The sequence below is a fragment of the Elaeis guineensis genome, chromosome 6 (assembly GCF_000442705.2).
Source record: "Elaeis guineensis isolate ETL-2024a chromosome 6, EG11, whole genome shotgun sequence".
NCBI classification, from domain to species: Eukaryota; Viridiplantae; Streptophyta; class Magnoliopsida; order Arecales; family Arecaceae; genus Elaeis; species Elaeis guineensis.
The window spans coordinates 29,661,590-29,677,042 of NC_025998.2; the positions used below are offsets into that span (position 1 = coordinate 29,661,590).

General features: G+C 39.5%; 3 protein-coding genes across 3 annotated transcripts; all 3 read left to right on the forward strand.

Annotated features, from left to right (window-relative positions):
• Positions 1 to 3,624: 3,624 nt before the first annotated feature.
• LOC105046898 (thiamine thiazole synthase, chloroplastic) lies at positions 3,625 to 5,071 on the forward strand. Its single transcript, XM_010925643.4, has 2 exons — positions 3,625 to 4,600; positions 4,704 to 5,071. Exons 1-2 carry the CDS (start codon positions 3,683 to 3,685, stop codon positions 4,866 to 4,868), a joined length of 1,083 nt encoding a protein of 360 aa, XP_010923945.1. The 5' UTR covers positions 3,625 to 3,682; the 3' UTR covers positions 4,869 to 5,071.
• A 3,443-nt stretch (positions 5,072 to 8,514) lies between these two features.
• LOC105046899 (pentatricopeptide repeat-containing protein At4g21170) lies at positions 8,515 to 10,230 on the forward strand. The gene has a single exon (XM_010925645.4). It carries the CDS (start codon positions 8,515 to 8,517, stop codon positions 10,228 to 10,230), a length of 1,716 nt encoding a protein of 571 aa, XP_010923947.2.
• A 2,777-nt stretch (positions 10,231 to 13,007) lies between these two features.
• Positions 13,008 to 15,248, forward strand: LOC105046900 (pentatricopeptide repeat-containing protein At3g49740). Its single transcript, XM_010925646.3, has one exon. It carries the CDS (start codon positions 13,008 to 13,010, stop codon positions 15,246 to 15,248), a length of 2,241 nt encoding a protein of 746 aa, XP_010923948.1.
• The last annotated feature ends 205 nt before the right edge of the window (positions 15,249 to 15,453 follow it).

Below are 15,453 nucleotides of genomic sequence, written 5' to 3' on the forward strand. Positions count from 1 at the left end.
TTAAATCTTGGCTCGGACTTAATCTATTTTTCAAAGCAATTATTATGAAGCTAAGTTCATAGATTTATTGATCGAAATCAGAGCTTTTTTCCATGATCGTGGCCCTCAGCATCTAACTAAGGCTAAAAATGAGTCGGACTAGATTGGACCACATCTCTACCTGAGTTTTGTCCGAAATATTTTGTCGGACTTCAGGTCGGATTTAGATCAAAAAATATTATAAAATTCAAGACCAAAATCCGATCTGAGCTTGGCCCGAATCCAATCAGACCGGTCCAAGCTCGAGCCTAAGATCAAGACTCGACCCAAACCCCTCCCTCTCCCTCTGTTTCTTTCTCCTTCCCCTCTCTCTCTCTCTCTCTCTCAACTTCCATACCACCTAGATCAAACCCTTCTCGCAGAAGGGCATCTCGGGAGGACCGCGCGGTCGGTGATCCAGAGCTCCACTGCCTTCCTTTCTTGCTGGGGGATATGCAGCAAAATCCCACCACGTGCTTTGACCCCATGCTAGCCATACCGATCGTCGGATTTCACAATGTCATAAACATCGATGCCATACGCCACTTTCCCTATTCCCCCATCCCGGCTCCCGCGTCTCCATAGGTAGAAGAGAAAGAGAAAGAAGGATTTCTCCATCTTTCCGGGCCCTGATGCGAGCGGTGAGGGCGACAAGAGCTTGCTTCACGGGCACCACCATCCGCTGCCACCACTCCATCCTCCTCCCCTCACTGGTTTCTCTCACCCTCCGCTATCTGGGCATGATTCGGTACTCTAACTTTAAAATAAAAATGCTACTCTATCGTTGTTGGGCAGCCACCACCTCCAGATCTCAACACATCGCCTCATCTTCACTCTTCGATTTTTTTTTTTTTCATGGCATGATTCAGTCCCCTCTCTGTCCACCAGATCCAGATAAATTGTTATCTGCAGTGCGATCGTGTATGAAGTAGATAAAAAAACCACTGGATTCTAGGCTATTGACCGGATTGAACCCATATAGAATCAAATTTAATGGGACAATCCGGCTATTAATAAGATTTTTTGGGCCACTGGTCAGGTTGAGATTTGAGCCGGATTCGAGTCAAGTTAAAGATAAGCCCGAGCCTGATTCAAAAGATAAATGGATTGTATATTTAAGTTTAAATCTGATCTGAAGTATTTCAAATTGAGCTTGAAATTTGATTCAAAATCGATCCAACCCGGTGAAGCTTAAATCAATCCGAATCCCGTTCCAGTCCTACACCTAACTCCCTCACCCTGAAATATAAAAGATATCTCTGTTCCTTTTAACCGCGATAGCGTCACGGGAAAAAAAATCCGGGTAAAAAGTATTTTGTCCGCTTCCATGGACTTCAGCATCAAAGTGAGCACTCCTTTTTCGTCTTTATACCGTGGCCGCCCGTGCTTTGGCGTCCGGAGGACAGAAAGGTTTTAAAAAAGAAAAAAAAGGCCAAAAAGAAAAAAAGAAAAAAACAAGAAGAATGGAAAGCGATAATATCCTGGAGAGGTAGAGAGGGGCCAAGTTATGCTCCGGTGATTTTAGGAGTCTGCCTTTTATGTGGACTAGGAGACCAATTCAAAGCAGACTTCCTCAATATTTGGCTCATGGCATGGCCTCTCTTCGTAGCTTCTGTTATGTCATCATCTAACATCATACTTTCATTTTCCAGTATGCTTAATTAGGAGATTACAATTTATTTATAGTTTTGAAATTTTTGTTAGAATCAGAAATACCGATGGCAATGGATGGGGTGGGATCAGATTTGGTGAAAATGCTCACAATGCATATCTAATCCATTTATAATAGGGTTGGATGAGTTTCCACTCATCATTTTTCCATATAATTAAAAAAAAATAAAGCAAAGCATGATACAAAAATAATAGTAATAATAATAAAATCAAATTTAACTTCATATCATCGTAATCAGAATAAACAAAATTTTAGGATGTATGAGAGTTATAAATTAACTAAGAACAAAAGCTGTTAAAATCCAATTATGCATCACAAAATTTCTAGTCCCATCTAACCCATTATTGTCTTAGTAACCTTAATTGTCTTAATAAATTAGAGGATTACAAATTATGTCACATCTGTAGACAATTTCATTCCTACCATATCAGCATGGATGATACATTAAGTTAAGAGATAAATCCAAATCCTTCCATTTATAATGGATATGGTACGTTAGGTTAAGGGCTAAACCAAAATCCATCCATTTATCACCCTTGTTTCAACCTAGAATAGAAATAATCTTAGAATCAACTCGAGACTAAGAGACATCCCACTTAACCCATCTATTCCATATTGGATTGCGTGTATGAACAAGTATTAGCCATATTTTATCACGCTTATTCAAAATACATTCACATATTTGGCAGTTTTCAAGCAAGGTATTATTGGAAATGATAAAGCTGTAATAAAATATCATGTGGGAAGCTATGTATTCTTTAATTTAGCAAGTAGTTAAGAATTTGATGGAAGCAAAAGAAAATTTGGGGAAAGAGTTGGCTGTCATCTATTTAAATTTTAATTTATAGATATGCTATATCCTTTTTATCTTTTTAACTTTCATTTTTCTTCTCTAGCGTGGAGCACTCTTGTAATTGTTCACTATTTTAGCAATTCTTAAGTAAATTTATCATTTCATTTTCTCAAAAATGTCAATTGCATTCAAATTGAATGATATTAAAATTAATGTTAGACAGCCGTACAAACTTTATATCACTAAATGAGTCTATGCATGAGGCTGCAAATCAGCTGCTTGAATATTATTCATGTATGTAAGCTATATGAATACTAACAAATCTTTTCAAGTTCTATGTATCTTATTAATTATTTGATTCAGATGATTCTAGTGATTTTTATATATAGTTAGCTAACTTATTTTCCTCGTAACAACGGAAACAATTCGAACAACTTAAAAAGTAGCACAGGAGCCTTCCCATCCAGTAATCCCACAAGCTCATAAACTTAATCTTACTTATTCAATTTTTAAAGATAAACAATTCAATTTAGCGAATTGGCTGCCAAATATTCCCAATCAAATATAATGAAATCCAACTCAGAGAACATATGCTAAAAAATGCTGGAATTCAGATTTGACTCAGGTAGTTTAACTTTATGCTAAAATTAGCTCTAAAGAAGTTAATACATATATTATTTTAAAAACAAAATATGATTAAAATATGGAATGTTTGCTTGATTCATTGAAACAAGCAGGCTTCTGTTACACCTCACATGTGGGAGGGGCTGATGGACCATGCTGGAGATATGCATTCATGCAGGGTTCATTGCAAAATGCAATGATGGAGGTACACGTACCAGGTCCGGTGACTACATCCATCAAACGGTACAGGGAACGCAAGAAACGGTCCCCTCACAAATATCTTCCCAAATTAGTTAGCTAATAAATTAAATCGAAACAAGAACAGTTTAATTCGCACAATTAATCTAATACAATACATTTTAACCTCAAACAATTCGATTATTAAATCCAAATAAATCCAAAAAAAATCTCCATCATGCACAGCCTCTCATCCCCTATCTTTCTACACGTGTCCTTCTCCCCACAGATTTTTCCTCCCACCGCCTCGCCTTCTACTTAAATCCCTCCATCGCCTTCTCTTCTCCCATCCCTGATCTCCTCCTAAAAGCTTCGAAACCCTCAGTCTCCTTCAAAAAATGGCGACCATGGCTACCTCCTCCCTAGCCTCCAAGCCCAAGACCTCCCTCCTCGACCACCACCACCACCACTCCTCCTTCCACGGCCTCGCCCTCCCCTCCCGCGTCTCCGCCGCTGCAGCCGGCCGCTCCCCGAATTCACGCAGCCTCTTCATCTCCGCCTCCGCCGCCACCCCCAAGTACGACCTCAACTCCATCCGCTTCGACCCCATCAAGGAGTCGATCGTCTCCCGCGAGATGACCCGGCGCTACATGACGGACATGATCACCCACGCCGACACCGACGTCGTCGTCATCGGGGCCGGCTCCGCGGGGCTCTCCTGCGCTTACGAGCTCTCGAAGGACGCCTCCGTCCAAGTCGCCATCGTGGAGCAGTCCGTCTCCCCCGGCGGCGGCGCCTGGCTTGGCGGCCAGCTCTTCTCTGCCATGGTGGTCCGGAAGCCCGCCCACCTCTTCCTCGACGAGCTCGGCGTCCCCTACGATGAGCAGGACTCGTACGTGGTCATCAAGCACGCGGCGCTGTTCACCTCCACCATCATGAGCCGCCTCCTCGCCCGCCCCAACGTCAAGCTCTTCAACGCGGTGGCGGCGGAGGACCTGATCGTGAAGGAGGGGAGGGTCGGCGGAGTGGTCACCAACTGGGCTCTGGTGTCGATGAACCACGACACCCAGTCGTGTATGGATCCGAACGTGATGGAGTCCAAGGTGGTGGTGAGCTCCTGCGGGCATGATGGCCCGTTCGGAGCTACGGGAGTGAAGCGGTTGAAGGACATCGGGATGATCGACTCGGTCCCGGGTATGAAGGCGCTCGACATGAACTCGGCGGAGGACGCGATCGTCCGCCTCACCAGGGAGATCGTCCCCGGGATGATCGTTACCGGCATGGAGGTCGCCGAGATCGACGGCGCCCCAAGAATGGTAAAAAAAAAAAATCCATCTATTTGATCATTTTCTCTTTGTTCGTTTGTTTTTGGATTTTTTTGGTTACTGAAGGGTGAGAGTGGATGTTTGGGCGTTGCAGGGACCGACTTTTGGGGCGATGATGATATCGGGGCAGAAGGCGGCGCATCTGGCGTTGAAGGCTCTGGGGAGGCCGAACGCGTTGGACGGGACCATCGGAACGGAGCAGGTGCATCCGGAGATGGTGTTGGCCTCATCGGACGGTGGAGATGTGGTGGATGCTTAGATGGAGTTTGTTCTGAAGAAATGATGTGAAGGGAATAATATATCACTGAGAGTGAGGGAGAGGTTGTGGGTCTGTGGATGGCATGGTGGGCTGTTGTTTTGTTTTGTTATCTGAGGAGTGCAAAGAAGTGTGAAACGTCTGTTCTGGTCTTTGCTGCCGGTTCCTTGTTGTTAATAATATGCTACTCAGCTGGTTGTTAGTGATATGCCTTTTCTTAATTGGATGTTAATAATATGCCTTTTCTTTTTTGATGATATGCTTTTTCTCATTATTGTAAAATCCGGCTTCTTTCTTTCTTATTAAAAAAATTTTACCAATACTTTAATTTTTTTTAATGAAGTCATATGGAAAATAGAGTGAATTATAATGTCTCCTTTTGAAGTTTGAATTTGAGATAATTATATATTTTCATTTTTGAAAATATATATTTTACTATTTAATATTTGCTATATGTATGATATGTAATTCTTAATAATCTTTTATTAAATAAATAAATAATTTTATTATTTTAAAATATTTTATATTTTGATAATGATTTATTTGTTAAAATTTAAATTTTTTACATTCGATCAGGGAGTTATATATATATATATATATATATATAGAAAATATTGGATGGGATCATGTGATTATGTTAAATCTAAAAATAAATTGAATTTTAAAGATAATTAACTTTTATAGAAAATAAGATCCATTTAGGAGTCTCTAATCCATCAGCTTAGTCAGCATAGCACGGATAGGATTGTTAAACAAACCGAGTAGCATAAGAAAGGTTGAATCAAATTCAATTCAAAGCTAAATAATCAAGCTTGAACTAGGAAATGAGTTTGATGGTAATTTGAAGCGCGTCAAAAATTGATCCAACTTGATCAAGCTTAGCTCAAGAAAGCTCGAATGGTTATACTTTTGTCAAATTGAATAAATGTAAAGTTGGGCCTGAATCTTGTTTCACAGCAAGTTCAAACCAAGTTTGAATCCAATTATAATGTAAGCTTGTGCAGTGGTTTGCTATCGAATTGATTTCAATTCTATCTAGTTGATAAATTAGACTCATGTTCAGCCTATTTCAAAATTAAGCTCCAACCAAATTCAACATAATACTAAATAAACTAATCACGATCTAAAGTTTAAAATTAATTTTAAACCAAGCTGAATCAGATCCAAGCTCCATTATGCTTAGCATCAGTACACCCACAAGCATAGGTTGGTAATTTCTTACTGATATAGTGAAAATCATGCCCAATCATACGAATTAAAAGCTTATTCAACATGCTACAACTTCAAAATCTTCTTGTGGTAAGAAATGCTTGGAAATGTTTTAATATCTCGACATGTTTGGATGCTTAATGAGTTATGTAGAGAATCAATCGGAAACAGGCAACCACGAAGAGTGTGTCAAAAGTGAGATGAGCAAGATTTTTAATTATTGGTGCAGTGATGCAAAGCACGGTATCAAAAATTTTTATAGTGCAAGTCACGTTCCAAAGTGATCAATAATTCCTATTTTTTTTTTGGACACTAGATCAGAGGTTTTAGTGGATGAATGAGTTTATCTATTTGGGCGTCTGAGTTACTTATTTTAGCATCCAAACAAGCTCGATTGCCAGCTCAGGGCATCCTTGCCAAAAGACGGTAAGCACCCTTAGGCCGCCAGACCCAAAGGAAGCTATCATGCCAATCCAACAAGGCGTATTAATTCAACTACCGAATAATCCAGATTCTGCAATCTAAACCCATATTACTAGTCAACATCGAGCACTTACCAAGCAAGGTGACGCCCAGTTTATTTTAGAAAAAAGATTGGACAAAGTTCAATCTTTTGGAGCTTGATTTAGACTTCAGAGAGCTTTTAACTGGGCCAGGTTGGTAGCTCACTCAGTGATTAAAGAGTCCATGATTGCATTTTGTCTTTATGGGCGTTTCTATCTGTACTTGGGCTATGCTATCACTTTGAGGGTGCCTGTTTGTTGACTTGTTAAAGTCTTTTGTTATGTCTTGTTTTGATAAAAGAGATTTGGACTTCTCGATCTAATTCTCAGCTGGGCTTCCACCCTACCTAGTTAGCATGAATCCACCATCAGATCATAAAATGATTGCTTTGAAATCTACATAGATGGATGAATTATGCAATTTGAAGTATATAAAGATCTGTGAGGTATTCGATCCTTTGAATGTTTTACTGGGATTTCTTTTATTTGTTCCCATTTTAAGCTTTAAACAAAAATTTTTTCCTACTTCATGTAATCACTTATAGCCTACCTACGATTTACATTAACAGTCCAGGCACTTAAATTCATTCTTCTATATAATAATACCAATCAGATTGGATTATCAAAATGACAATGAGTGCTTCACCCACTTGAAATTGTAGTAGTATAACAATTAAAATTGCTTGTTGGTATATCAGTAAAATATCTTAGTGGTTGAAAATTTATACTTCCATCAAATTTTGCCTCCTAAGGACAAGGAGAAATTTAAAAAATCTCTCTACAGTCTTGTGTAGCATAGAAGAAAAAAGTGAGGGTATAGAAAAATTAGGCCTGCCACTTTTCACCTTGCTATACCTATCAATTCTTTTCCTTTTTTTTTTTTTTGATTGAAATCCTATCAAAATTTTAAATCTGAACCCAAATCATCTACAGTCCCAACTTATTTCATGTCACGTCTCAAGTGCGACCACTGCACAGCCTCTGCAGAGTGCAGTGCGATGTCATCTCGTTTCCCAGATCCCAACCCACTTACATAAAACAAGGAGGCCTGGACACCACCATGGGCGGGGTTCTCTAATTGTAGATAAAAAGGAGATGAAAAGGAGTTCTCTTAGGTGGAGGTTAGGATTGGTGACAACTAATAATTGTGAGAAATAGACACAGAGACCCCTACCATTCTAAATACTCGCTAATAGATCCTTAAGAGAGATATTAAAATGGTCATACATTGATTAAGATAAATATTTTAAGTTCTCCTAACAACTAATTTATTCTTTGTTATATGAGAGCGGTTCATAAATTTAAAAGAGTAGAACACATGCAAATCTTGAGGTAGTCATTAGTCACAAACATCCAGTGATGATAATCATAATCTACTCTATCAATCATGCACATAAGAATGACCATAATTTTCAAAAAATATAAGAATTTATATATTGTCTCTAGATTTATTATTATATATACAATAAAAATATGAATATCTATTAAGAGTAAATTTTTGAGAGATGTGTAAAGCTTCACCAAGTTAATACCCTCTCCACACACGTAGCATTGCTCATTATATGTTCTGTTTCCCAAATAACAATGCCCTAACTCTTATTTACTTAGCTTCGGTCTATTATATTTGGAAATAATGTATTAGTAGTTGTAGCTGTTATTATAATAGAAAACAAAAATTAATAATGAAATATAATGATGTTAATTTCTTTAAAACTTCTTAAAAAAATATTTTTAAGCCAGTCTTATAATCTGATTATAAAAATGATATTATTAGATGAACAATGAACATATCAAACATCAGTTGTTCTGACAAAATATTAATTATATAACAGCTAGCGTGTTAATTCACAAAAAATGTTAAGGCTACTGGAAACCATCTTATTGTTACCATTCCTTGTGCTTTCCGATGGAAGGCAGCTACATCTTTCCCGCGTCAAATGCTCGTCAGATCCCCTCACCTCCGCCGTCTCTCCACTCTCCCGACCTCCCTCAAATGGCGCAACCAATTCCGCCAGCGAGCCCTCGCCTCCCAAATCTCCTCCCTCCTCCTCCAGCGCAAGGACTGGACCCCTCTCCTCCGATCCAAACCCTCTCTCCCCACCCCCCTCGCCTCCAATCTCTTCCTCCAAATCCTCACCGGAACCCAATCCCAGCCCGAGATCTCCCTCCGCTTCTTCAATTGGGCCAAATCCAACCTAGGGTTCCACCCCGACCTTCGATCCCTCTCCAAGATGGTCCAAATCCTCGTCGATTCCGACATCCTCTATCCCGCGAAGCACCTCCTCGATCCGCTTCTCCGATCGGAGCCTTTTTCAGCGGTGCTCGAGTCCATTCTCCGCGCCTCCACCTCTCAGGACTCCCAATCTAGGGTTCTCAGTTTCGTTCTTGAATCTTATGCTAATCTGGGATCCATTGTGAATGGCTTGGAAATTTTTAGAAAAATTAGGGTTTTGGGGTGTCAGGCGTCGACCAGCGGCTGCAATGCGCTGCTCGATGCATTGTCCTCTGCCGATAGGATCCGAACAGCGTGGTGTTATTATGCTGCCGTCGTCAGGACTGGGACTTTGCCGGATTCTAAAACGTGGGCTCTTCTTGCTAAGCTTCTTTGCAAGGAAGGGAAGCTTGAGAGGGTTGTTGGGTTGCTGCGTTTGGGTTATTGCGGTTCCTCGGCTTATGATTTGGTTATGGACTGTTACTGTAGGAGAAGGGAGTTTGGAGCTGCCATTGGCCTATTGAATGAGATGTATAAGGGGAACCTGAGGCCGAGCTTTGGTACTTATAGCTCGATTCTTGATGGTGGATGTAAATTTGGGGATGTTGGAGTCATCGATTCGATGCTGAGAGAAATGGTGGTGAGAGAATTGTTGCCGACCGTCCCGGTCTTGGATTATGATTGGGTTATCAGAAGGCTTTGTGTGCAGGGGAAGACATATGCAGCAGAGATGTTCTTTGAGAGAGCTCAGGAGAAAAAGATTAAATTGGAGAAGGATTTATACTTGTGTATGCTGAGGGCATTATCCAAGGAAGGAAGAGTGGAAGAAGCGATGAGAATGTATAGGGTTATGTCAAAAGAGGGTGTTTCAGTGAATCCCAAATGCTGCGTTGAGTTCCTGAGTGGGATTTGTAAGGGAGAGCCATCGGAGGACGTCGATGGAGTACTCAGGGATGTGATTGGAGGAGGTGGTTTTGTGCCTAATGTTGCTGACCTTTCGAACTACATAGCTGCTCAGTGTAGTAAGGGTAGGTGGAAAGAAGCTAGTGAGCTTTTGGATCTTGCTCTTGAGAAGGGTATTTCGCTTGATGCTTCTTGTTGTTGCACTTTGGTGGAGCATTATTGCAGCAAGGGGCTTCTTGATTCTGTGATTGGACTGCATGATAAGATGAAGAAATTAGGTGGATGTTTCGATGTAAAATCTTATCACTTACTTCTTAAAGCATTGTTTGAGGAAAGGAGGATTGAACAAACCATCAGAGTTTTTGACTATATGCGAGAGAAAAATGTGTTAAGTAGTCATAGTTTTGTAATTATGATAACCGCACTTTGTCGTGAAAAGGAGATGAGGAAGGCCATGAATGTTCATGATGAGATGCTGAAGGTGGGGCTTAAGCCTGATGATGCCACTTACAAGCATCTAATTTCTCGATTTGTGTAATAAAGTTTCATTAATTTGTAATTTAATTTCCATTCATAAATCAAGTAAGAAGGGTATGTTTCAGGATCAAGACGATTTTCCACATTTGCTGGTTTCTTTCGGGATATTTGGATCGAAGTTGGATTAAGTGCAAGTGGGGGGGGCATTTTCACAATACACTGATTTGCTGCAAAAACGTTTCTTTTAACTGTAGCTGCATTGGATTTTAATGGACAAGGGTGTGTTTTTCATGTGAATGGCCTTGGGCGTGACTTCTGGAGAAATACTTGACAGAAGAATTCTTATTCATGCTTGAACTGATTGAGCTGAGAATAGCTACTGGCTGAAATGTCCATCACACCTAGAATATCATTTTTTTTTTCCTTCTTTGAAACTCCGTTTGAATGTAGATTGAAATACTCAATTGAGGTGCTATGAAGCTGAAGGATTTGAAAGCAGAGGCATGGACTAGAGGGAATTGGGATGAGAGTTGCAAGAAACATTAGAAAGTGCACTTTTTGCTCTTTTACAGGTCTCTTGGGATGAGAATTGTCAATGTAGTAGTTTCCAAAAAACTGAAACTAGAATGATGGCATAAACTTAATGTTTATGTCGATTGTTGCACCAGAAATCATGAAAACTTTAATTTACTAGAATCAATAATGCCAGGGACATGATCCCAGCTATTCAGCAAAGCATTTGAATTGTAAATTATGTAAGATATGAAATAGTTTGGCATGAGAACTTGTGGAAGACAGTTTTGGCCTTGTTTTCACCTCAAATTGGAATACTCTTGCTATGTTGAACTCTTACCTCAGTTGAGTAGCTAGTTTGAATCCAGTCGTATCATGGGTCACTATACCTGAAAATCAAATGCTTTTGACATGTTTTTGTCAAAAAATAATGCTTCTGTTTTTTTTTTCTTAGCATAATCTAGCTGTTCCATGATGCAAACTTCATGTGCTCTGTATTTGTTCAACCTGCAAATTTCCACTACACTTGTCATCCAACACCTCAAAATAGATATACTAGTTACTGCCAACAGATATTGATGAAGGAATGTTCAATAGGATCAGATGTTTACAAATATTCCTTTTTCCCCTCTGGTAAGAACAATTATGGCTGTCCTAACTGATAGCATGTGAAAATAGCAAGGATACAGAGCTCTTGCTAACTGCTAGAAATACCAAGTTACGGAATCATAGAATTAAATATTTGCTGCAGAATTTTGTTGGGCTTATGCCTTACAAGTATGACACCACGTCAAGGATTAACAGGTTCTGGAGTTCTTGCTAAAATGTTTCTGGATGAGATTTAAAAGTATAACTATCAATGGTTTTTCCTCTTGGATTAAGGGGGAAGAAAAAAAAAAAAAAAAAATATATATATATATATATATATATATATATATATCTCACAAGTCATAGCTGACCTTCACTCTAATGTCAGATTTCTACTAGAAAGGAATATTTGTGAGAATGTTTGAAGCACATGTCAAATTTCAAGCTTATACAATATACGTATTTTTCTTTTTTCTTTATTTATGAAACATTATATTGTATCCCTTTGATATTAAATTTCAAGTTTACTATTTTTTTTAAAAACACTGCTATTGCAAGCCGGAAGTCCTGATGAAGAAGACAGAGTTGACATCCGGTTAATAATTGGTCTTAAAAATATGTCAATAAATGCATAGTTATTTGCACACTCGAATGCAAGCACTTTCTCTGTAGAATGACATCAGAGATGGTTCCAAACAGGAATTTTTGATGAATGAGGATTTATAAAGTCAAGGTGGGAAAAGGCTAGATAGCTGTGGTTATGGTTTTCTTTTTTCTAATACTTTCAAACAAATCCTTTTATCTACTTGTTTATTAGATGAATCTTTCCATATTCAAAATACAATTTTCAAGGGATGAGAGTGGATTCATTCATATTTTTCTGGAAACCAAATTTACTAATTTGTGGAAAGAAATTACTCGGTTGTATGCTAATATTATTACTAGATATTCAGTTTTTCCTTAGTTTTTTTTCATAGAAATAGAATAAAATTTAATTGTCATTTTACAATTTGTTAGGTGTTGCCTTAAAAGTAATATAATGTGATAGCAGCCTGACGCTGATATCCTTATGTGAATGGGTACCAAGTAAATATTGTTGCTCCAAGTGATCCTACAATATAGCAACCTTTTCCAGTTTATAGTTGGGTATCATACATTTAGCTATGAGTCAATACTAGCATATGTAAAATAGTTGAGATTGTTGAGTAAAAGAAATAAAAACATAACATTCTCCTTTAGTAGCAAATACTGAAATTTAAAAATTTCACTAATGAAAGGAAGTTTTAACATCATAACATTCCCATTGGCGATCCGAGGTGTTTTTGGAATAATTCTTCTTTTTTTTTAGTGCCTATCTCGTTCTTCTAAAAAATTTTATCTCTGTTACCAAAAAAAAAAAAATCTCAATTATTCAATGGATGAATAATGCTGATATAGAAAGAAATATCGGTGTATCTTAGTGTTGATGAACATAGTCAAGAAATATAGCCGTCTAAGCAAAGATGCCAATCTAGATATTGAAAAATTCTCCGATACATTAATAATTAATAACTAATACTCCATAATAAGATAACAAAATAAAATGAATATATTATTATAAGGTCAATATTTTCATTATATTCAATAAGGTTCTCACTAAGAGTCTATGCCAGGTGATATTTTAGTCCAGATGATAACCTTGGTGTCCATATAACATTGCTCCAGGAAGAAGCTATGTCCTAACAATTTTTTCAGTTGATGAAGTGTCCAACATGCTCATTCCAATGCTTGCTACCCCTTCCCAGTAATCTAACTCAAAATCCCACCCAACTCCTCATCACCCTCAACGCACTCCTCTCCAAACTCACCCGCTCCCACCGCTGCTCCCAAGCCCTCTGCCTCTTCTCCCACATCCACGCCTCCTACCACATTTCCCCCGACCACTACTCCCTCGCGTCCGCCCTCGCCGCTTGCGCCCGCCTCCGCGCCGCCACCGCGGGTGCCCAGCTCCACTCCCTCGCCCTCCGCTCCGCCCTCCTCTCCTTCACCCACGTCGCCAACTCCCTTCTCTCCTTCTACGCCAACATCCACGGTCCCGACCCCACTCGCCACCTGTTCGGCGCCATTCCCAACCCCGACGTCTACTCTTATACCACTCTTATATCGGCATACGCCAAGGCCGGTCGTTTTCAGGAGGCTGTCCAGCTGTTCGATGGAATGCCCAAAAGAAACACCGCAGCGTGGAACGCCATGATAACGGGCTTTGTTCATCATGGCTACGAAGAGTTTGCTCTTAAAATGTTTCTCAGAATGCACCGATTGGGTGTCGGGCTTGACAAGTACACCTTTGCTAGCGTCATGGGTTTGTGTGGTTCGCCAGAGCTGGTGAGTCTGGGGAGGCAGTTGCATTCGATGGTTATAAAAACTGGGATTTTGGAGCTCAGGGTTTCAGTGATCAATGCTCTCGTAACAATGTATTTTGATTGCGGTTTGGTTATGGATGCTTGGGAGGTGTTTGGAGAAGCCATGGTACGTGATGAGATCACTTATAATGCTCTTATAGCAGGGTTGGTGAGGTTGGGAAGAGATGTGGAGGCTTTAATGGTATTTAAAGAGATGAAGAAAGAAAGTTTTTTGTTGCCAACTGAATTGACCTTCGCAAGTGTTTTAAGTGCTTGTTTGTCGAGGGAAATCGGGACTCAAGTCCATGCTCAGGTCATTAGAATGGGTCTTGAAGATTCTGTTTTAGTAGCTAATGCTGTGGTAACTATGTATTCCAACTGTGGAGATCTAGTCAGTGCTGAACAAGCTTTTGAGATGATCCATGAGAAGGATATTGTTTCATGGAATGCTTTAATTACAGGTTATAGTCAGGAGAATTGTTATGAGCCGGCTGTTGGAGTATATCATCAAATGCAGAAGGCTGGAATTGAGCCAGATGAGTTCACCTACGGGAGCTTATTAGCTTGCTCGAGGATTGCAGCCGATGTCAAGATGATTCAAGCACTAGTCATTAAGAATGGCTTCATCACAAGTACTGAAGATTGTAATGCCATAATATCAGCATATGCCAAATGTGGAGAGATTGCAAGTTCTTATCAGGTCTTTAACGAGATGCCATCCAGGAATATAATCTCCTGGAATTCAATTATATCAGGATATGTGCTGAGTGGGTTTCCAGTAAGGAGCCTAGAAATATTTTCAGCCCTAATTAAGTCAAGATTAATGCCAAATTCCTACACTTTGAGCACTGTGTTAAGCACTTGTGCCACCATGCCAGCTCGTAAACATGGAAAGGAGGTTCATGCTTACATTCTTAGAGATGTTACCAAGTGTGACACATTATTAATGAACTCCCTTGTTACAATGTATGGAAAGTGTGGGGAATTGGATTACGGTTCTAAAGTTTTTGATGGGATGTTGCAAAGAGATATTGTTTCTTGGAATGTCATAATTTCTGCTTATGCACAGAATGGAGATGGACATGAAGCCATTCACTACTTTAAAATGATGCAAAAATCAGGAATTATACCTGATAATGCCACCTTTACTTCTGTTCTTTCTGCTTGTAGCCATGCTGGTTTGGTTGAAGAGGGCCGTGTTATCTTCACTTCTATGGTTCAAGACTATGGGATAGAGCCTGGAGTAGATCACTACTCTTGTATTATTGATCTTTTAGGCCGAGCAGGGTATCTAGAGGAGGCAGAAAGACTAATAAACAGTATGCCTTGCAGAGTTGATTCTCACATCTGGTGGGCATTGCTTAGCGCTTGTAGCACTCATGGTAATGCAAGGCTGGGAAGAATTGCTGCTAAGTTTCTTCTGGAAACCGAACCAGAGAATCCAACAATATATGTTCTCTTATCCAATATAATTGCTGCTGATGGTAAGTGGGAAGAAGCATCAAGTCTAAGGGACCGGATGCAAAGGAATGGAGTGGCAAAAAAGCCAGGGTGCAGCTGGATTGAAGATATTCAGTCAACAACAGACTCATGGTGAGCCTGCGAAATATACATTGCCTTATTTAACTCTCGTATCATCTTATGTCTCTGTATTATTTAACAATATACTCCAATTTATACAGAAAAAAATTTGTTTTGATGATTACATCAATTAATATAGGAAACAAACATTCATTTCTTGGTATGAAGAATTGAAAAGAGGACACAGTGCACATAAAAAATAGTATTATCTGTCAATAATT